This window comes from Caretta caretta, chromosome 5 (assembly GCF_965140235.1).
Source record: "Caretta caretta isolate rCarCar2 chromosome 5, rCarCar1.hap1, whole genome shotgun sequence".
NCBI classification, from domain to species: Eukaryota; Metazoa; Chordata; order Testudines; family Cheloniidae; genus Caretta; species Caretta caretta.
This window is the reverse complement of record NC_134210.1, coordinates 133,873,838-133,895,040: the sequence shown is the minus strand read 5'-3', so window position 1 is coordinate 133,895,040 and position 21,203 is coordinate 133,873,838. Positions and strand designations below refer to the sequence as shown.

General features: G+C 46.0%; 2 protein-coding genes across 7 annotated transcripts in view; one reads left to right on the top strand and one right to left on the bottom strand.

Moving 5' to 3' along the window:
* Positions 1-17,527, bottom strand: part of LOC125636884 (T-cell acute lymphocytic leukemia protein 2) — a 95,332-nt gene extending 77,805 nt beyond the window's left edge. For 3 of the 6 annotated variants that reach the window (XM_075128916.1, XM_048850663.2, XM_075128915.1), the window contains exons 1-4: positions 17,192-17,331; positions 13,329-13,518; positions 10,537-10,596; positions 2,342-2,545 (exon numbers count right to left, since the gene is read on the bottom strand). In XM_075128916.1, the coding sequence (XP_074985017.1) occupies positions 2,342-2,545; positions 10,537-10,596; positions 13,329-13,433 (369 nt within the window). In that variant the 5' untranslated portion in view covers positions 13,434-13,518; positions 17,192-17,331. Of the gene's footprint in view, positions 1-2,341; positions 2,546-10,536; positions 10,597-13,328; positions 13,519-17,191; positions 17,332-17,448 lie in introns of those variants that run through there. The other 3 variants (XM_048850662.2, XM_075128917.1, XM_048850668.2) reach the window with 3 other exon arrangements.
* On the top strand, positions 17,157-20,886 carry LOC125636886 (uncharacterized). Its single transcript, XM_048850676.2, has 2 exons — positions 17,157-18,606; positions 19,265-20,886. Exons 1-2 carry the CDS (start codon positions 17,157-17,159, stop codon positions 19,738-19,740), a joined length of 1,926 nt encoding a protein of 641 aa, XP_048706633.2. The 3' UTR covers positions 19,741-20,886.
* Positions 20,887-21,203: the final 317 nt, after the last annotated feature.

Sequence of the window (21,203 nt, the reverse complement as noted above, 5' to 3'; positions counted from 1 at the left end):
CCCGACAGCAGAATAGCTTCTTCACTAAAACGTTCTATGTGTAGACAAGCCCTTAGTTTGCAGCAAGCTGGGGTGTGAATCTACTCTGCACTAGTCTGCAGCACACCCTCAGTGTGGATCCTGCTGACATGCATTAGCAGTTCGTTATTGCACTTTGATTAGTCCCATTTCAAAAAGGACGAGATCAATTCACATTAACGAACTGTTAATGTGCGTCAGCAGAGCGCACATTGACAGCACACGGCAGGCTCGTGCAGGGTAGAGTCACAGCCCAACTTGCTGCGAACTAAACGTTCATATAGACAAGCCCTTACTTAAATCCAACTCCCACAAAATGTTCGAAGAAAACTGCCACTGTATAAATATATACGCACAGATTTTTCACAGGAATGATTATAAATGTTTACACTGAAGCTGCCAACCTCTGTGCTACTTTACAGATTCTACTATGCAACACTGTACCCTTTCTGATACCTTATGCAAGCACTCAGCTCCCTGGTATTCTTCTCTTCTTGTTTGAATCCTACCTCTTTAGCCATTAAAACACACACAAACAAACCACACATGTAGAGATTTCACATCTTTCCATCCACTACCAACATCTCAAAATGTTCAGTGTTTCATTCTCTTCATAATCTAGTCTACATAGGTTGTTATACAATGGTCATCACTGTAGTATCCAAGTGACTTCCTGAAGTGCATTAACCAATGTGACTAACATCTGTCATGTGTTTGTTATGACTCCAGATAGTCTTTGCTTTGTGAAGAGACTAGATAATTTCACTGCTAGATTAAATCATGATCATCACTTCATCCTTCAGCTTTCTCCATTCACTCTCTGACCCTTTTGTCTCCCATCTATCTTTGCCTGTCTCAACCATATCCGCCCCAGCGAGATCATAACTTCCTCTAAAACCGAATGCTTCAAAGACTGTAGTCCTTCTACAGAGTAAAAAGTCCTCTTTTTCCCATTGTCTCGCTATTACTTTCCTTAACTCAGACCTTTACTTTGCATCCAATGCTGAAACCTTGAGAAAGTCCTTGACTTTGAATTTACTTGTTTCCTCCCACATCACCTTGTCTTTAGCTTTGGATCACTCTCAGGTTCAATGTAGGGATGAATTCTGGCTCTTCTGACATCCTTATTTATCCCTTGATTATATCATGACTTGACTGTTGCAAATCCTCCTTTTATGATCTGCATAAACGTTAGACTAAATTTCATGAGTTACATGAAGCCAATCAGCTTTAACATATTCCAAAGGGAGCGGAATAAGATGATGACTAAAGAGAAGAAGAAGATCACTCAAGACTTAAACAGCTCTTTTCAACAGCAAATCCAGAACTGTAAGCTCCCCTTTTACAGATGGCATCAAAGAGGGAAATCTAGAATAGTGTGCTGACTCATGGCCCCATACTCAGTTTCTGTAAGCTAAAATTAGCATTGGCAAAGAGAAAGAAAGAAATACAGCTGGCCTTCCTTACTCAGGCCCAAAATGCCACCACTTTTCACTGTGTTTGAGTAAGAGTTTTACATCTGCCTGTCTCACATATTTTTCTCCTTTCTTAAATAAAATTATTTAGATTTTTATTGAAGTCATGTTCATACATCTTGTGCTAGTTAATCAAATAATACACATTTCCAGAATACAGTAATTTTGTACATCTAGCTTTTCTTTTTATCATAAAGCCCCAGCTTTTTCTGTCAGAAAGAGTTTAGTTAAAGTCTTATAATATAAAAAGTAAATGACAAGGTACCAAACATGCATCAATATATGGTTGCTGTACATTATGAAACAATCATATCAATGCACATTAACAGCTCTGCTACCTCTGCAATGGATACTACTCAGAATTTACTAAGGCTATATGTATGGTAAGTTTCTATTTCTTTTTCTTCTCCCTTTCTTACAGATCTCTCCCTCTCTTCCTTCTGAAAGTTGGTCCCCTCTCACCTCAGTCTATGTATGTTGTGGACTGTGACCCAACTATCTTTGGGCTACCTGATGAATTCTCAATTCACTGAAACAGCCATTGAAACATTTTATCTGAGCTTCCTTAAAGAGAGTTGGCAGAAGCTACTCTCTCCTAGGGACCTCCCTGCCATGTGCCTTGCATCTTGAACAGACTGTTGCATGACTTCCCTTTACCTCAAGAGGTTTCAAAATAAAATAAAATAAAATAAAAATAAAATAAAATTTAGGTACACCACCACCTTTAGACCAGTTCCACATCATGAACTTTAAACCTGGAAGTCTTTAAGTATGTTCTGTTCAACCATTAATCCTATAATGGCTGGGTGCATTACAGCAGACAAAACTGAAAAGGGAGAAAATCTTACTTCATGTTTCCATGTTTTATCCAGTAGTGCAAATGTGGTGAAATCCCGTGGAACACAGAAATACTTGCATTCTGGGCTCATGCCATCAGAAGAGCTGCTGAGCTGTTCAAAGTCTTTATGAATTAATCCCAGAACCAAAGGATCAATGAGATACACTGGTACATTGTGACTGGACACTAAACCAAGGAATTTCTTAATCACGTGCTGTTTGGAAGAGCAAAAAATAAGAATCAGATCACCCTACCAGTGTGTAAAAATTAACCTTTTAAAATTATGAATCCATTAGGAATTGATCTCTCCCAATAAGACTTCTGCAATGGGAACAGAAAGTGGAATAAGCACCAAACCTGATAGAAGAAAAGGAGTACTTGTGGCACCTTAGAGACTAACCAATTTATTTGAGCATGAGCTTTCGTGAGCTACAGCTCACTTCATCAATGAAGTGAGCTGTAGCTCACGAAAGCTCATGCTCAAATAAATTGGTTAGTCTCTAAGGTGCCACAAGTACTCCTTTTCTTTTTGCGAATACAGACTAACACGGCTGTTACTCTGAAACCTGATAGAGTCAAAGGAGTTTACAGAGTGAAGTGTGTACAGTAACTCCTCACTTAAAGTCATCCTGGTTAACGTTGTTTCATTGTTACGTTGCTTATCAATTAGGGAACATGCTCGTTTAAAGTTGTGCAATGCTCCCTTATAACGTGGTTTGGCAGCCGCCTGCTTTGTCCACTGCTTGCCGGAAGAGCAGCCCGTTGGAGCTAGCTGGTGGGGGCTTGGAACCAGGGTGGACCGGCAGCCCCCCATCAGCTCCCTGCTCCCCTAAGTTCTCTGTGCAGCAGCTGCCAAGCAGGCTATCAATTGCTGGCAGTTCAGCTGTCCCTCCCCCCACTGCCATGTGCTGCTCCCACCCTCTGCCTTGGAGCTGCTCTCCAGAGCCTCCTGTTTGCTTGGGGGGCAGAGGGGAAGGAGGAGGAGAGGGGGGCTAATGTCAGGGTGTCCCCCTCCCTGCTGTTTACTCCATCTCCATAGAGCGGGGGGACACACGACAGGGCTCAGGACGGAGGGAGCTTCCTGGCAGCAGCTGCCGTGGGTCTCAGCTTGCTGATTAACTTAACAATTTAGCCCTGGTCTACACTAGGACTTTAGGTCGAATTTAGCAGCGTTAAATCGATGTAAACCTGCACCCGTCCACACGATGAAGCCCTTTATTTCGACTTAAAGGGCTCTTAAAATCGATTTCCTTACTCCACCCCGACAAGTGGATTAGCGCTTAAATCAGCCTTGCCAGGTCGAGTTTGGGATACTGTGGACACAATTCGACAGTATTGGCCTCCAGGAGCTATCCTAGAGTGACTCCATTGTGACTATTCTGGACAGCACTCTCAACTCAGATGCACGATTGTTTGCCGTTGCTCTGACGCAGGGAGGGGCAACTGACAACACGGCTTACAGGGTTGGCTTACAGGGAGTTAAAATCAACAAAGAGGGTGGCTTTACATCAAGGACTATTTCAGGCAGGACTTCACGGTGGGTTCCAATAAGAAATGGTGCACCTAAGTTATTGTTCTTATTGGAACAAGGAGGTTAGTCTCGCCTCTGATTGATACATGGCTAGATTTACCTTGCTGCACCTTCTCTGTGAGTGACTGCAGTGTGACCTAGAGGAATGAGTCCCCTAGACAGGGGGCGGGGGAGGTTTGCAAATGAGTACAAAACAAATCTGGTCTATTTCTTGTTTTGATACACTCCATCTATCTTTTACATCTTTGGCTGGCAGCAGACGGTGCAGAAGGACTGCATGCCATCCACATCTCATGGCTGCTCGGCAGAAGATGGTACAATAGGACTGCTAGCCATCCTCATCTCTTGCCTGCCTGGCAGAAAATGATGCAATAGGACTGCTAGCAATCCGTATCGCCTGCCTGCTCACCATAAGATGGTCCAGTAGGACTGACTACAGGACTAAACAGAATGACCTGATCAAGTCACTCCAAATTTAGTCCCTGCGCCCATGTCTGCCCAGGCGCTCCTGATCGACCTCACACAGGCGACCTAGGAGCACCTCAGACATGACGATGACGGCTACCAGTCCTATTGCACTGTTTGCTGCCACAAGGCAATGGGTTGCTGCTGCTGTGTGGCAATGCAGTACCGTGTCTGCCAGCACCCAGGAGACATACGGTGACAGTGAGCTGAGCGGGCTCCATGCTTGCCGTGGTATGGCGTCTGCACAGGTAACTCAGGAAAAAAGGCGCGAAATGATTGTCTGCCCTTGCTTTCACGGAGGGAGGGAGGGAACGGGGGCCTGACGATATGTACCCAGAACCACCCACGACAATGTTTTAGCCCCATCAGGCATTGGGATCTCAACCCAGAATTCCAACGGGCAGCGGAGACTGCGGGAACTGTGGGATAGCTACCCACATTGCAACACTCCAGAAGTCGACTCTAGCCTCGGTACTGTGGAAGCACTCCGCCGAGTTAATGCACTTAAAGCATTTTGTGTGGGGACACACACACACTCGAATATATAAAACCGATTTCTAAAAAAACGACTTCTATAAATTCGACCTAATTTCGTAGTGTAGACATACCCTTAGTGTACTTAAGAGTGGTGTCAGTGTACTTAAAGGGGAAATGTGCATCTCTCTCTCTCTCACACACAAGGTGTGTGTCTCTGTCTGCCATGCTGTCTCCCCTCCTTCCATTCCTGCTGCCTTGTAGAGCGTGAGGCTACATTAACAACAATTAGTTAACCCTTGAGGGCTCAGCTAATTGCTAGTTCATCATTTAGCAGTAAGGCATTCCCTGGGAAATATCCCACCCTCTGACTCCACCACCTCAACCAAGCTTCACAACCATCATCGCTATGTACAGTATTAAATTGTTTGTTTAAAACTTATACTGTGTGTGTATATATATATATATATAGAGAGAGAGAGAGAGAGAGAGTCTTGTCTGGCAAAAAAAAATTTCCCTGGTACCTACCCACCCCCCATTCACATTAATTCTTACGGGGAAACTGGATTCACTTAACATTGTTTCGCTTAAAGTTGCATTTTTCAGGAACATAAATACACGTTAAGTGAGGAGTTACTGTACATAAAACAACAGGGTTGTCCCGTGACACACATTTAAAATCCTTCACTGACTGGCTATACTTTATGTGTAATAGCATGTGTATGATGTAGTCCTTATGTGGACATATAGGTGCTCTCGTGTCCATATATTTTTAAGGACTCTAAGCTCACATTTTGGGTTCAGTGTTTCTGGCCAGTGCAGTTCTTGCTGTACAGCAGAGCCCTCTACTGGAAAAAGTAGGGCCAGACTAGCTTTTGAGACAATGATCGTTAGACAACAGCAGCAAAATTAAGAGTAAATTGTGGGTTTAGTGAAATGTACTGGCTTTTTTCACTTTTGAAATAAGTTAACAAAAATATATTATTTTCCTGAAAGCACAAATTGTGATATTCATACGAATTAGAATTAAAATTCTTTACAAGACTACTTTTAAAAAATCCCAGTCAACAGGATTATATAATCATGTGAGCTAGTCATCTTACAAAACGGTCATTCAAATTTGGGAGGAAGAGGAGTTTATTATTACACTTAGTAGATACTTTATGCCATAATAATGATTAGCATGTATTCACCACTTTAGGTCTTCAAAGCACTATACATGTATTAACTAATTAATTCTCATCAATATGACAGAAACAGATATATATTCTTATCCTATTTTACAAATGGTGAAATGACAAGAAGAGTGAAGGAAACTATCTTTGATCATAAAACATGCTCATGGTAGCACTATTTCACGGTGTCTTTTGCTGTGAAACTGGCAAAATCTAATCAGGAATTTTTGCTTATTTATTTTTGAGGGGCAAGGGAGAAGTATTAGCAGGTGGATTTCAAGAGTATCCTCAGCAAACTGGGACATTTGGTCACTCCATTAAGGGGAACTGCACAATTCATGCCATCAATGGTTTCTGGTATGTACAAAATGAGCATTGTTCAGACAAGCATATATGTAATGCACTCTTTGTTTTGTCTAGACCACTCTGATGTTTTTAAGTATAAAAAAAGTACTGTAAGGACTAGATGCTTCAGCAAGATTATCCAGTCTCTAGGTGGGTGATTTGTTAGCTTGACTCATACACAGGTATTCTTTCAATTAGATACATTCACATCTCCATGGAAGATGAAAAATCAACAAACATTTACAGCAATTTATTGTACTGTGACAACGATTAAAAGTTCATCTAATTTAACACTGCAGAATGGATTAAATCAATTACAAGCAAATGCCTTAATGTGCAGTTCTGCTCTGAAAAGTGAATGTAAAAATGGCATGGCAGGATTGCATGTTCATCATACCTCAGTGATTCCAGATCAAAGGTGTTCCGTCAAGAGACTTTGCCCCACCCTCCAACTACCACCCTGCAATCTGAACCTGGCATTTGAATGTCAAGCTATGGTTTTGTTTGGGTCATACATTGTGTCCAATAATATACATCTGTGGGCCATATTCTGCCATCTCTAGAACATGACTGGCTTTAACAGGGATGCACAAGTGTAAGTGACAACAGAATACAGCTCAGCAAATTGAATTTATGCACCAGTTCTATAGGAGTTTCACAAGGAGGGATGAAATCCATTCCCCCCGTGAGCTCTGCAGAGCCAACACAACTACTAGGAAGGTAAAGTAGTAAAAGTATTACTTTTGTCATTAAAGTGAGCAGATTTGCCTCTGAATATCAGGGAATAAATCTGTGGGAAAAGGAAGGTGTCATTTTTACAGCCACTGTTTACAGAGGAAATGCTCTTCAAGTTTAGACTTAAAGAGGGTGACCAGACAGCAAGTGTGAAAAATTGGGACGGGGGTGGGGCATAATAGGAGCTTATATAAGAAAAAAAACCCAAAATCGGGACTGTCCCTATAAAATTGGGACATCTTGTCACCCTAGACTTAAACAAGAGGTAGCGGGCGATAGTCCTGAAGTCAAGAATTTTCAGGTATTCAGAGAAGTTGAATAATTTAGGGCTTTATCCTGCAGGATGAAAGCTGAGAAACAACTGCAATGAGCCACCAGCAGGATAAGTATTCTGCTTTGTTACTAACAATCCAAGTAAAGTAAAGTAAAAGCTACAAGGGCACTATTCCTGCAGGCTGTTGAGCCAGAAAGAACATCACGTCCAGTACATCTCACAAAGCACTCAGTAGCTGGCTATGAGAAATGCCACTTCTTAGAATCATCACATATTCTGTGTAAGAAGGCAGTCCTCGCAGCTGCTCCTGCTTTGACTTTCCCCAAATACAGCTCTTGAACATACCAGAGTAGCCATTACACCTGGCTGGCAGTACCTAAACATCTTTAAAATGACTACTATGCACATCGCCTGCAAGCGCAGGACCGTATTTAAACCAAAGGACACAGCCAGGGCACATTCTTAAGGTTGCCAGGCATCTGGTTTTTGACCAGAACGCTCTGTCGAAAAGGGACCCTGGTGGCTCTGGTCAGCACCGCTGACTGAGCCGTTAAAAGTCCAGCTGGCGGTGCTGCAGGGCTAAGGCAGGCTAGTATCTACCTGTCCTGGCACCGCACTGCGTCCTGGAAGTGGCCAGCAGGTCTGGCGCCTGCAGGGATGGGCACGGGGTTCCGCACACTGCCCCCGCCCTGAGCACCCGCTCCACACTCCCATTGGCCGGGCGGCGGGGGTGGGGGGGGGAAGAAAAGAATGCGGTGCCTGCTTGTGAGAGTAGTGCGCGGAGCATCCTGACCCCCCCACCTAGGAACCAGACCTGCTGGCCACTTCCGGGGCTCAGCGCGGAGCCAGGACAGGCAGGGAGTCTCCCTTGGCCCCTCTGTGCCGCTGACCGGGAGCCGCCCAAGGTAAGCCTGTGCCCCAACCCTCTGGCCCAGCCCTGAGCCACCCCCGAAAAGCAGAAGCCCTCATTTCTGGCCCCACCCCAGAGTCCGCACCCCCAGCCCAAAGCCCGTACCCTCTCCCATACCCGAACCCCCTGCCTCAACCCGCAGCCCCCTCCCACATTCCAAATCCCTCGGCTCCACCCCCCCCAGCCTGAACCCCAAACCCCTCATCCCCATTCCAGAGCCCGCACCCTCAGCTGGAGCCCTCACTCCCCTCCCACACACCAACTCCCTGCCCCAGCCTGGAGCCCCCTCTCGCACCCTGGGGTGGGGTCTCGGGGATGGGGCAGGCCAAGAGGCGGAGCCACAGGGAAGGGGCGGGGCTAGGATATTCAGTTTTGTGTGATTACAAAGTTGACAACCCTACACAGTTTCCCCCTTACATCCACTTTTCTCCATAACCATCAGTGTGGTGTTCATTGCAGGCACAGAGATTTGTTCACAACCCACTTTTCTAAGCAGGTTCTGAACAAATACCAAGCATAAGCATCACAACTTTGGCTCTCTGAGCTTCTTTCAGCAGTGCTCAACAGCCTGCAGGATTAAGCCCTAAAAAAAGCAGCCAACCAAAACATATCTTGATATTGAAGTAGTAATAAGACCCAGAAAGGTAACTTTGCCCCCTGTTTGTGAAGAGCTTTATAAGTCAGCATAAACAACTAACATGAAGCTAGAGTGACAGCAAGCAAAACAAGGTCAAACAACTTGGAAGAGTGTGCAGTATTATGTAATGTAACTATCTGCCAGTAAAAATTTTAGCTGGTGATTTTGTGCCAGCTGCAGAGTATAAAACAAGCTGGAATTCCAATAAGCAAAGCATTTCAATATTCAGTTTGGAAGGACACAAAGGCATGGATCAGAACTTCTGCATCAGACAAGGAAAGACAAAGCCAGATTCTGCAGCAATGTTTCTTAAAAGGTGGAAAAGTGTCTTAAGGACTACACAGACAAAAGAATCTCCAAGGTCCCCAAACCCACAAACCTAGCTTAATACCTCTGTTTCAAAAATAGGGAATTTCAACCGATGTCTTCAAATGCTTTGTAATATTGCTCACCTGACAAAGGCATCATCTGGTACATATAAATATTACACTGTATGGTGATCCAACAGAAGGCATTTTTTACTTTACCCAGATTTTTGAAAGGTGAACATAGATACAAACATTTCTGGTATAAAATTTAACCAGCAATGGCAAGGACTCTGGACAAAAATCCAAATACAAATAATTGCATAATTCCACACTTGCTATCAACTCTTTTTAAATATTCAATTTTGGATTCTTCATGAAGGCTACTGAGAGTCTTACTGTACTGTAGCATATACACAGGATTATGAACTGTAGTTAAAATAAACTATTTCCTAAAAGGTAGATAATTTGGCATGACAGTTTGCATGCTCTAATGATCCCCAGAGGCTGTGTCAGCGGGGGCTTTTTGCTCCTGGTAGGTTCAACCATGCCGGACTGTTTTGTCAGTATGTGGCCTGAGTCCAATTCCGATGAGAGAGAAGTTTACATCATTGTAAATTGTCACAATTGGCTCAAACTGTGACCTGTGCTGGTTGTCTCATCAAAAGGGGCCAAGGATTGAATAGACATGGAAAATGACTTCCCTCTGAGCCCTGAAGCACCATTATATTAAGCGTCAAACAGAGTTGAACGAACAATTTAAACCGTTCCAACTGAAAAGGTTTTGAAACCAATATATTATAGATGGGGGCACAGGAGCTTGGGGAAGCTCGCACTGCACTCCCATTAGCATGCCCAAGTGTATTCTATTGATAAACAGAAGACTTCAGAAGACTTTCAGTGTTCAAATCCGTCAATCTGATACCTTTCACAAACACTAAATTCACTTTTAAAAAAGGTAAATTAAAGATTTCCAGTTTCTGTGTTAGTGTCTTGGCCCAATTCTAATCAGGTTAAATTACATGCTGTTTATCTAACTTGTCCCTGCTGTTTTAATAGGATAAGTTATTCTTCACTTCCTGTATCTAAACTATTTTGTTATACTGATGCCACCACTACAAGCCTAAGTTCCACTCTAGAAACAGGTGCATGATCCTGAGACAGCCGAGCACTCAGAAATCCCCTTTACTTTAATGGTCATGCTCAGGGCGGTAAGATCAAGGCTGCTTCCATTTAAAACAACAAAATTCCCAATGACTAAACTGGATACAGAAGAGGACCCATAATTTGCAATTCTATAAGAGTTTATTGATACTTACACGGATGCGGTATAAATAAATAACATTGTACATACCCATTGTATGCCGTCTTGTCCTGACTGGCTTCCTTTAACTTTTGAAAAAACAGCTCCATTCTAGCAAGAACAAGGACAAAAGATATTTTGAAACCTAAGATGTCCCAAATGGTGGTTTTGTTTAGATTTATAAAAGGAAATTGTACATATCTTTTTCACAAACACTTTACATTTCAAGGATTGCAGTTTTAAGTCACTTATATATGTTACATGAAGTAAAAATCATGCCCAGGAATATTCACTTAATATATTTAGAAGGACCATGCAAGGACTGCTGGATCTAGCCTTACGTTTCCAAGTCAATAGGACAATTAGTAAAAGAAAAAAGGACAGGGTGGGTAAGAATAAACAAAAGGATTTTTTTAAAATGTAAATTAAATATAGGTTTATTTAAAAAAATAAACCTATTTAAAATTACATTTTGGATAACAACCTGTGTTTAGGCCTAAACTTATTATAATCTATTAAAATCATTTAAATTAAATACAAAAAATAATATTAAGCAGTACATTTAGGGGACTGGAACACATGACTTATGAGAAGAGGCTGAGGGAATTGGGATTGTTTAGTCTGCGGAAGAGAAGAATGAGGGGGAATTTGAGAGCTGCTTTCAACTACCTGAAAGGGGGTTCCAAAGAGATGGATCTAGACTGTTCTCAGTGGTAGCAGATGACAGAACAAGGAGCAATGGTCTCAAGTTGCAGTGGGGGAGGTTTAGGTTGGATATTAGGAAAAACTTTTTCACTAGGAGGGTGGTGAAACACTGGAATGCGTTACCTAGGGAGGTGGTGGAATCTCCTTCCTTAGATGTTTTTAAGGTCAGACTTGACAAAGCCCTGGCTGGGATGTTTTAGTTGGGGCTTGGTCCTGCTTTGAGCAGGGGGTTGGACTAGATGACCTCTTGAGGTCCCTTCCAACCCTGATATTCTATGATTCTGTGTTTGCTGCCAAAGTATTAAAGAAAGTCAAATTACTGAACTCGTGGAAGTCACTGGCTGAGGATCTGAAATCAGATTATGCTGAAGTGCTAAACCAGCTTTTGAGAGCAGTAGCCTCTTCTGAGGTTGCAGCGAGAATATTTCCTTCATTTCAGTTTGTTCAGCAAGTTCAGTGCACTCAAAATTAAAAAAATAATTGGGAGTTAGAAAAGGAAAACAAGCTTTCTTGCTTTTCAATCTATGATTAAAAACAACGTGAGATGATGATATTTACTACTGTTAAATGAAGACATGGTAACCAGAAACAATAAGTTCAATTCACTAACTACAGATAATACTTCGTTTAATAAATCAGTTAGTTTTAAAGGCAAGATATGTTTTGATAATTATTTTCTTATGCATCCAGGCTATTTAAGGTAGTTTTATTTAATTTAAAATGCTGGTTGTCTGCATTTTAAATGTAATTTGAATTTCCATCCAACTAGGACTGGATGCAAAGTGCAAGTAAAAAATTAACCTAGTGAACAAGAAATGCATCATTCACCATTTTCTAACAAAAAAATATAAAAATTAAATAACTTCTTTAAAGTTTAAGCAATATACTAAAATGTACAAATGCAAAACACGATTAAAACTGATTTTTTAAATCTAGGTTTCCTATTTGTTGATTAAAATCAGTGATTTAAATCAACCCACCCTGAAAAAGGAAGATGAAATAATTCCAGCAGCCCCAGAACACTGGGGAAAAGTCATACCTTAGGTTCACTGGTGCAGCCTGTCAAAGATATGACCCTCAATGGATAAGTTTGAGAAGGAAAATATTTGTGTCATAAGAAAATATTTGTGTCATAAGAAAATATTTGTGTTAAAGCCTCAGATTCCTAGCTACCTAGAGGACAATGATTTCTAATTCACAGCCTTGCTGTGGACAGCATATGAGCTGTCAGACTGTAATGTCATGTAACACTAAGAAGACTTCAGACTGAATAAGGGTTCCCCACACCAAAAGAGCTAAGCAGGAAATTAGATACCAACAGACTTTCCTTCTAAAGAAGGAGTAAGTGAAGACATACTGTTGCCTTCAGTTCTTGTACTATGTGTACTGAAATCTAGAGATAAACCATGTAATCCTCATGAGGCAAGATTTCACTTCTAGCACCATCTTAGCTAATTATTGCCTTTATTTTCCCATTACGGAAAGATTACATCTAGCCACATGTGCCTCTTGGTTCTCAATCAGAATCATAACTACAGGAATTTACATTTGGTATCTAGAAAGCTTTACAATAGAACCCCAGAGACAGGTTAAAGGTGACTGATTCTGCAGAAACAGTAGCTTCTTTTAATTTTAACACATCTGTTGAAGATGCTGCAAACAACAAATTGCATTTTACTTTTTTGCTTCCCTAAACAGCCTTACAGAAACTCAAGGCTGTCTCAGGTTTCAACACAGAATCATACATCAGTCTGGGTTAAGTAAAGGTGCATGCACTTGGGAAGTTTTAAAAAAAACTTTTGATGTACCAGACCGAGTTCGAATGTGCAGAAAAACCTGGAATCGCGGAAATTCAATCCAGTGTCTGATTTCATTGGTAAAGTCTTTGTCTAGCTGGCAGAGTTGCTCAGGATTGAGAGTAACATTCTAACCTCATTTTTTCTATGGTACCTACTCACTGTGTCCTGTTGGGTAATGTATTTAACTTTTGCAAGTCAATCTTATGGTAATAGTCGTCAATCCCACAGGGATTTTTGAGTAATAATTAGTTAATATTTTTAATGTACTTGAGCATAATAAGTACTATTTTAATCCCCCCCCTCCCCGCAAATTCAAGTCTTTAAAGTGATATTTTTTACCTTTGGAGATAAGTAGTACTTATAATAGTACAACTGGAACAGGAGAAACACTGAACTTGTCAAGGTAAGAAGAGCCAAAACCACGTTCTTATTAATTCTCTGCATTAGTCTTCAGGGCTCACTTGATTATCACTTGAAAGCAGGTCAGTCTTTTTCATCTTTTCAGATTGCGTATTACTTCTTTGCTTTTCTGTGAGAAAAGGAAGGTCACTTAGTTTAAGTAAAAAAAAAAATATATACAAAATCTACTTTTTAAATACCAAGGTATAACAGTTCTGAAAAGCTAATTGAAACTATAGTAAATTGTGTGAGCATAAAGTACTTACGGAAGAAAAAAAAGAGTAATGCAAATTATGTGTAAATCCACATGAAATGGGTGCTAATCAGTGAAACTGCTGGGTTTCTAGTCTTATCTTTGAAAAAACATATTTTAAACAAATAAAACCCCTTCAAACTACAGCCAATCTAGATGCAATCCTAACTATATAAGCAAGACATCTAGGAAAGCTACTGGAGTGAGAACACCATCGAAGCGCAACTATCATGTTTAATAAGAAACAATCACCTACTGAAGGGGAAGAAATGCCAACTAAATAAGAGAGACTACCTAAAAAGACTCATTGGCTGGGGAGAGGAACAATGTTTGCATTGAGACCATTTTGTTATTTAAAATATTTAACTATAATGGGAGAAAGAGGAAAAACAGATCTAAAACAATCAGAGCAAGAAACCAGGATTGATTAATAGGAAAGAGAACGTTTTCCTCTTTTGTGTGTTATTTTTTCTTTCACTTGACCAGAAATAGGGGCATCTAATGAGAATGCAGTGAAACTTCATTCTGTGAGAGAAAATCCTGCATTTGAGGAGACACCAGACACTAGAAAGTCATTTATACTGTGATTACATCTCTGATTATGTCTCATGTATTGTGTTGTTCAGAGTGATAACATTGGTTCATTTCCTTTCTTCAATCCTGCTCTTCCTCAGCTAAATAGCTTCCATGGTTCCCTGTCCATATAAAATGAGCTTAGAGTAGTACTGATGATGCTAGTCAACCAAGCATAAATCAGAGCTTTAAACACAGTGAGTTTGAACACTAACATTTAAATCTAGCACTAGTAGTAGAATGCAACTACCATTCAGGGTATCAAAGTTTGAGACTCCAGTTCAATCTGTCACTTCTCAGCTGGCATAATTTGGGAAATCTGCTGGGTGGGAAACACCTATGGCTCTTCTCTAGTAAGGTTTTCAGATACTTTGTAAATTGGATTCTATTCTGGCACTAACACCAGCACACAATCAAACTCAGCAGCGTCTGATTTCATAAGCAAAGGATTTCTCTAGTTGGCCCAATGGTCTGAGCTCAGGATGGGGAGTCAAATTCTAATCTCATCCGTTCTACCTACTCACCATGTTTTAGGTAATTGAAGCATGTCAGTTTTATTATAACAGTTGTAAATAATCTCCCTGCCCAATGTATTCTGAGAGGACTTTTTTTTTTTAATCTCATTCTTCTTAAGCATCATGGGAGATCAGACACTGGACAGGGAGGGCTAGGACTCTGAGGTAGCACTGAGCATTCTCTCAGGTGGCTGGCTGGCTGGCTGGATTTTGCTCACATAGTCAGGGTCTAACGGATCATCATATATGCGGTCAGAAAAGAATTTCCCCCCAGATCAGATTAGCAGTGCCCGGGGGTGTAGGGATGTCACCTTCCTCTGCGGAGTATGTGTGGGGGTCACTTGCCAAAATTATCCGGCCATATTTCACTTAATCCCTCCCATTGTAGGGGCCTCAGACATTGGTGCACTCTCCTGTTCTCTGCCTGGGGCATATAACAGTCTAGTCTCCTGTGGACCGTAATACTTGGGTCTCATTTTGGTCATCGGTTACTGTGCAGGTATGGGTGGTAGCTTGTGATCTAGAGGTGGTCAGACTAGATTTGTGGTTTTCAGCCATTTTTTTATTTGCAGACCCCTAAAAAATTTCACATGGAGGTGTAGACCCCTTTGGAAATCTTAGACATAGTCTGCAGACCCCAGGAGTCCGTGAACGACAGGTGGAAAAGCACTGGATGAAATGATCTAATGGTCCCTTTTTGCCTTAAATTCTATGTTCTGAGGAACAGTTAATCTTTGAAAAGCATGTTGAGCATATTTAGGATTCCCAACCCTCCCGGTCTGGCCAGGAGTCTCCCGGAACTGGGCTCGATACACCAGAGGCTACTGAAGCTAATCCTGGAGACTTTAAGCCGCTAGAAGTCCGGCAGCAGAGCAGGGCTAAGGCTGACACCTTACCTGCCTTGGTTCCGCGCCGCTCCTGGAAGCAGCTGGCATGTCCAGCGGCTCCTAGGAGGTGGTGCGGCCAGAGGGGTCTCTGCGCACCGCACCAAGCGCCAACTCCGCTGCTCCCATTGGCGGGGAACAGGAAACCATGGCCAATGGGAGCTGCGGGGGCAATGCTTACAGGCAGGGGCAGTGTACAGAGCCGCCTGGCTGCCCAGGAGCCGCTGCTGCTTCTAGAACCCGTCTGAGATCAGGCACCCACCGGGCGGCACTTCAGCCCAAACTCCCTCCCAGAGCCTGCACCCCAAACCCCCTGCCCCAGGTCAGAACCCCCTCCAACACCCAAACCCCCTCCCAGAGCCTGCACCCCAAACCCCCTGCCCCAGGTCAGAACCCCCTCCAACACCCAAACCCCCTCCCAGAGCCTGCACCCCCAACCCCCCTGCCCCAGGTCAGAACCCCCTCCAACACCCAAACCCCCTCCCAGAGCCTGCACCCCCAACCCCCCTGCCCCAGGTCAGAACCCCCTCCAACACCCAAACCCCCTCCCAGAGCCTGCACCCCCAACCCCCCTGCCCCAGGTCAGAACCCCCTCCAACACCCAAACCCCCTCCCAGAGCCTGCACCCCCAAACCCCCTACCCCGGTCAGAACCCCCTCCAACACCCAAAACCCCTCCCAGAGCCTGCACCCCCAACCCCCCTGCCCCAGGTCAGAACCCCCTCCAACACCCAAACCCCCTCCCAGAGCCTGCACCCCCAAACCCCCTGCCCCGGTCAGAACCCCCTCCAACACCCAAACCCCCTCCCAGAGCCTGCACCCCAAACCCCCTGCCCCAGGTCAGAACCCCCTCCAACACCCAAACCCCCTCCCAGAGACTGCACCCCCAACTTCCCTGCCCCAGGTCAGAACCCCCTCCAACACCCAAACCCCCTCCCAGAGCCTGCACCCCCAAACCCCCTGCCCCAGGTCAGAACCCCCTCCAACACCCAAACTCCCTCCCAGAGCCTGCACCCCCAAACCCCCTGCCCCGGTCAGAACCCCCTCCAACACCCAAACCCCCTCCCAGAGCCTGCACCCCCAACCCCCCTGCCCCAGGTCAGAACCCCCTCCAACACCCAAACCCCCTCCCAGAGCCTGCACCCCCAACCCCCCTGCCCCAGGTCAGAACCCCCTCCAACACCCAAACCCCCTCCCAGAGCCTGCACCCCCAAACCCCCTGCCCCAGGTCAGAACCCCCTCCAACACCCAAACTCCCTGCCCCAGCCCAGGGAAAGTGAGGGGGGGGGAGAGCGAGGGACGGAGGCAGCGAGCGGGGTCGGGGCCTCGGAAAAGCGTGGGGGCCGCGGGGCGCTGGGGAAGGGGGGTCTGTGATCAGACAGCTGGCCGCGCGAAGCATGGGAAGGCCCAAGTCCTGCTGTTATTTTGGTTCCATTCCGGTCTCCGCAGAGAGGCTGGCGGGAGAGGGCTGTGCGGCTCCCCCCTCAGGCGACAGGCAGCGCTTCTCACAGCCCGCCGGGGCAGCCCAGACCGGCAGCCCCGCCATGGGCCGAGACGCCCGCGGCCCGCCCCGACTCACCCCACGCAAGCGGCGGAGGAGGCGGCTGCTGGGAGGACGCTTCGCTCCCGGGCAGGCCGCAGAGCCCGCCTCGGGGCCCGGAGGGAGCGAGCCCGGGGTGGCTTCTCCCGCAGCGAGGCGGGGCGGAAGGTGCCGGGGGCCCCCGCCAACTGACCAGAGCCGGGTCCGCCCCGGGGCTGCAGTCGCCGGAGCCGGCCCCACCCCCACCCCGGCCCCAGGGGGGCTCGGGCAGCCCCTGCAGGCCGCCATCCCGTTACCTTGGCTGCCGCCGCCGCGCGCCGCTTGCGCCCGCCAGGGGGGCGTGGTTTGCAGCAGCCTGCGGCGGATAGAGCGGCGGGGTCGTCTGCGCATGCGCCAGGCAGGGCGCGAGGCCGGGCCCTGTGTCGCGCCTCGGCCGGGCGGTGCCTCGGAAACCTTGCCCTCGAACGAGCCCCGCACGCCGCGGCCCCTGTGCCCGCAGCCTGGGGCGGTGCCGGGGGCGGGGAGCCCGCCTGGACGGGGCAGGTCGGCGCGGGAGGGCAGCCGTTGGTTCGAGGCGGGTAGGAGCACCCTACGCCTGCGGGCCCCTGAAACAGGCTTTCCCGTGGGCCCGCCGGCGTCTGGCGCTGCTCAGGGGGACGGGGTCTGTAAGCCGCCGCCGCCGCATCTGAAGAAGCGGGTGTTTTTTTACCCGCGCGTGGCTGCGCCTGCGAGTCAGAGCGCGTGGAAGCAGCGCCGGGCGCCCGGGCTCACGCCGCGTCCCCCTGGCCAGGCCCCGGCTCTGAGCGGCCTCCAGAAGCGCCCCACGCTGCCTGCTCCAGCCACTCTGGTCATCACCTTGAACTCCTCTGCCCTGCCCTCAGGTGACCAGTCGTCACACCCGCCCTTTACATTCTCTGGGGATTTTGAAAGTCCCCTTCCTGTCTGCTCAGCCAGGTGTGGGGTGCTCTCAGCGACTCTTTCCGAGGAAGCATGCCTCCCCCCGCCAGGCAATCCCCGGTATGGAACAATGGCGAGGTGCTGGACCTCATCAGGGTTTGGGGGGAGAAAGCTGTCCAGTCCCAGCTGTGCTCCAGCTGTAGGAATTATGATATCAAGGGACATGATGGAAAAGGGCCATGACCAGGACACGCTGCAGTGCAGGATTAAAGTGAAGGAGCTGTGGAATGCCTACTGCAAAGCCTGCAAGGCAAACAGCTGCTCAAGTGCTGCCCCCTTGACCTGCTGTTTCTACAAAGAGCTGGATGCAATACTTGAGGGTGACCCCACTTCCCCTCCAAGTACCACCATGGACGCTTCAGAGCCCAGGTCAACAAGGCAGGAGGAGGAGGGAGACACCTTGACATCCCTAGCTGCATGCAGCCAAGAGCTGCTCTCAAGCCAGGAGGAAGGTAGCCAGTTGCAGCGGCTGGTGCTTGGGGAAGGACAAACACCCCGTAAGCAGCTTTTTTTGGGGGGGGGGGAAAGGAAGTTGTTCAGTGTGAGCTCTTGGGGCGAAGGCTGCATGCATGCCTAGATGTGGAATAGGGCTTTGATGTGCTCTCTCACATCGTGGTAAGCAGCCTCAGTGATCTCTTCAAAGGTCTCATGCAGAAGCTGGACAAGCCGCTTGCACAGGTTCCTTGGAAGAGCTACTGTGCTCCTTGTCCCAGTCAGGCTAACATGTCCACGCCACTGTGCCATGAGGGGCAGAGAGACCATTGCTGCACACAGGCAAGCTGTATAGGGGCCAGGGCGGAAGCTGCATTGTAGAAGACCCTCCCTTGCTTTCCAGGTCACCCTCAGCAGCGAGATAGCTTTCAGGCCAAACTCCTGTGGAAAATGTGGGGACAGTGCTCAGTACGGGGGCCCCCTGCAGCTGTTGGCTCTCACCAAGGCACAGAACCCCAGAGGACAGTATGGCCAGGAAACAATCAGTTGCCCTTGCCCCTGTACTTACCATTTTGGGGCTCCTGTGGGTTATGTGTACTTGCTTTGGGATAGGCAAATTCTGTCATTGTGTAGACTGTGGTTGTCTTTAAGTACAGGCAAATCATTATGCTGTCTAGTGTGAACAGTGCTACCTCTGTTAAGTGTTGCATTTTGCCTTTACAGATGCAACCTTGAGATCTCAGCTGTCTGTGTTATCGCTGGCCGAAAGACTCCAAAGAATTAAGAAGAGGCCACGTAGAAGCAAAGAGGACATGTTGCCTGAAGTAATGCAGCAGTCCCTTAATGAAAAATCAAAAAGCACAGGAGTGGCAGGAGAGGGAAAGGAGGGTCCACCAGCAGAATGCGGATCACTGGCACCAAAGCATGGAGCAGCTGCCAAGCATTATGGAGCACGAAGCGGACGTGATACAGGTGCTTGTAGCCATGCAGGCAGAGCACTACCATGCTCACCCCCTCCTGCAGTCCTTGTCCCAAAACTTTCCCTTGTGCCCCCATGTCACCTCCAACCCACTCTCCCCCACATCTGGTTCTTATTGCCACCAGCTGCCTCCAACACCTATAGCTTCACCACCCAGACCTACAACCCTTGCCCACTGCACTCAACCCCCCCATCACCCTGCATTTTAGTCACGTGGTAGCCATTCCCCGCATCGGGGCAGGGTTTTTTTCTCCCAGCACTGGTGCTGCAACTACACCACCACCTTAAAGCGCTGCTGACCACATACCCTTAGATAAAGGTAAGCTGGCAGAGACTTAGTTTGTACAAAGGGAGGCACTGAGTGTGTTAAGAGAAAGTGGGGTGATTGTCCTTCCTATCCTCCTTTCATTAAGAAGTTTTCAGTTTGGGGTCCTGCTGGATCCTCAATGACACCTGGAAGTACAAGTAGCACCAGGGGCCCAAAGCATCATTTTACACAGGTAAGTGGGGTGTCTTAGGGGATGGGGAGAGCAAGGTGGCCCTGGGTGGGGGAGTCATCACATGGAGGGTCATGTACCTGCCCCCCTTGTGTCCCTCCCATGAGGGCAGTACTGGCAAGAAATGATTTCTGCTTGCACCACTGCGTGCAGGGCTCTGTTCATCTAACTCCATCACTGTGAGAGGTGGGCTCTAAGAAGTGACACCAGCTATATACAAGAGCTGGCAGCATTGGATGTGTAGGCAAAGCAGGGGTTAAAGGCCAAGCTTGCAAAGTTAGTACTGTACTCCAGCTAAATTTCATATCAGCCCATTCACTGCATGCACAGGCAGGGCTTCACTTTTTGGCCACCTAGGAGATAGTCCTAGCATTAAAGAGCTTATTATTTACAGACATGAACTTGGGACAAAGAGGCTAGGGCTACAGTCCTATAATAGAAAAAAATAGTTGGGCAAGGAGAAACATACAAGTGACATAGATCAGGTGGACTAGCTACCTTTAGTCTGTCTTCACCCATCCTATAAATAGCTGTTAAATAGTTTTTTGGGGGGAGGGAAGTAGGCACCTAAAAATAGGAAGGGGAACTGGATAAACCTTTCTGTGACAGGAGAAAACTTGCAATGTGCATTTGCCAAGATGCAGATATGAATTGACAGTGTATTGCCCCACATGGGTCTGACAGCTCAAAACAGTAGGAAACTACTTATGATCCAGTGTTGTATGGAGTGTAAGAGACAGATCCATTAGTACTTCAGCTTACTACTGGTATGACCTGCCTCCCTCTGGGTAGAGCTCTCATTTACTGTATTCAGCAGCTTTTATGCTATGCTACTGAAAAACAATAAAGTCAGTCTGACATTAAATGAAGAGTGCAGTTTTGCCTGACATTTAAGTAGATTCTTACAGCTATAACAAGGCTCCACCTTGACAGTGTTGAATGTACCTCTTTGAATGTGAGTTTCATATTTTTAATTAAAAATGATGGTTACCTTGAAACATTAGGAAAATATATTGAAGAAATAGTATTTAAGACTGAACAGAGCTAGAGAAAAGGTGAAGTAGAATGCTGGAATTCAAAAAAGGTAACTATAGGATGGTCACTCATTCTGTTCAGTAGACCATGTAATTTCTACAGGTTTGGTTTTGATCTAATCTAATACTTGCAGTGTAAAATACACACCAAT

Bases quoted from the DNA above. Each gene is read 5' to 3' on its own strand.
- LOC125636886 (XM_048850676.2), top strand. From the start codon at position 17,157: ATGGGCCGAGACGCCCGCGGCCCGCCCCGACTCACCCCACGCAAGCGG. The intron at 18,607-19,264 runs GTAAGCAGCTTT...TTGCCTTTACAG, and splicing joins TGGGGAAGGACAAACACCCC to ATGCAACCTTGAGATCTCAG.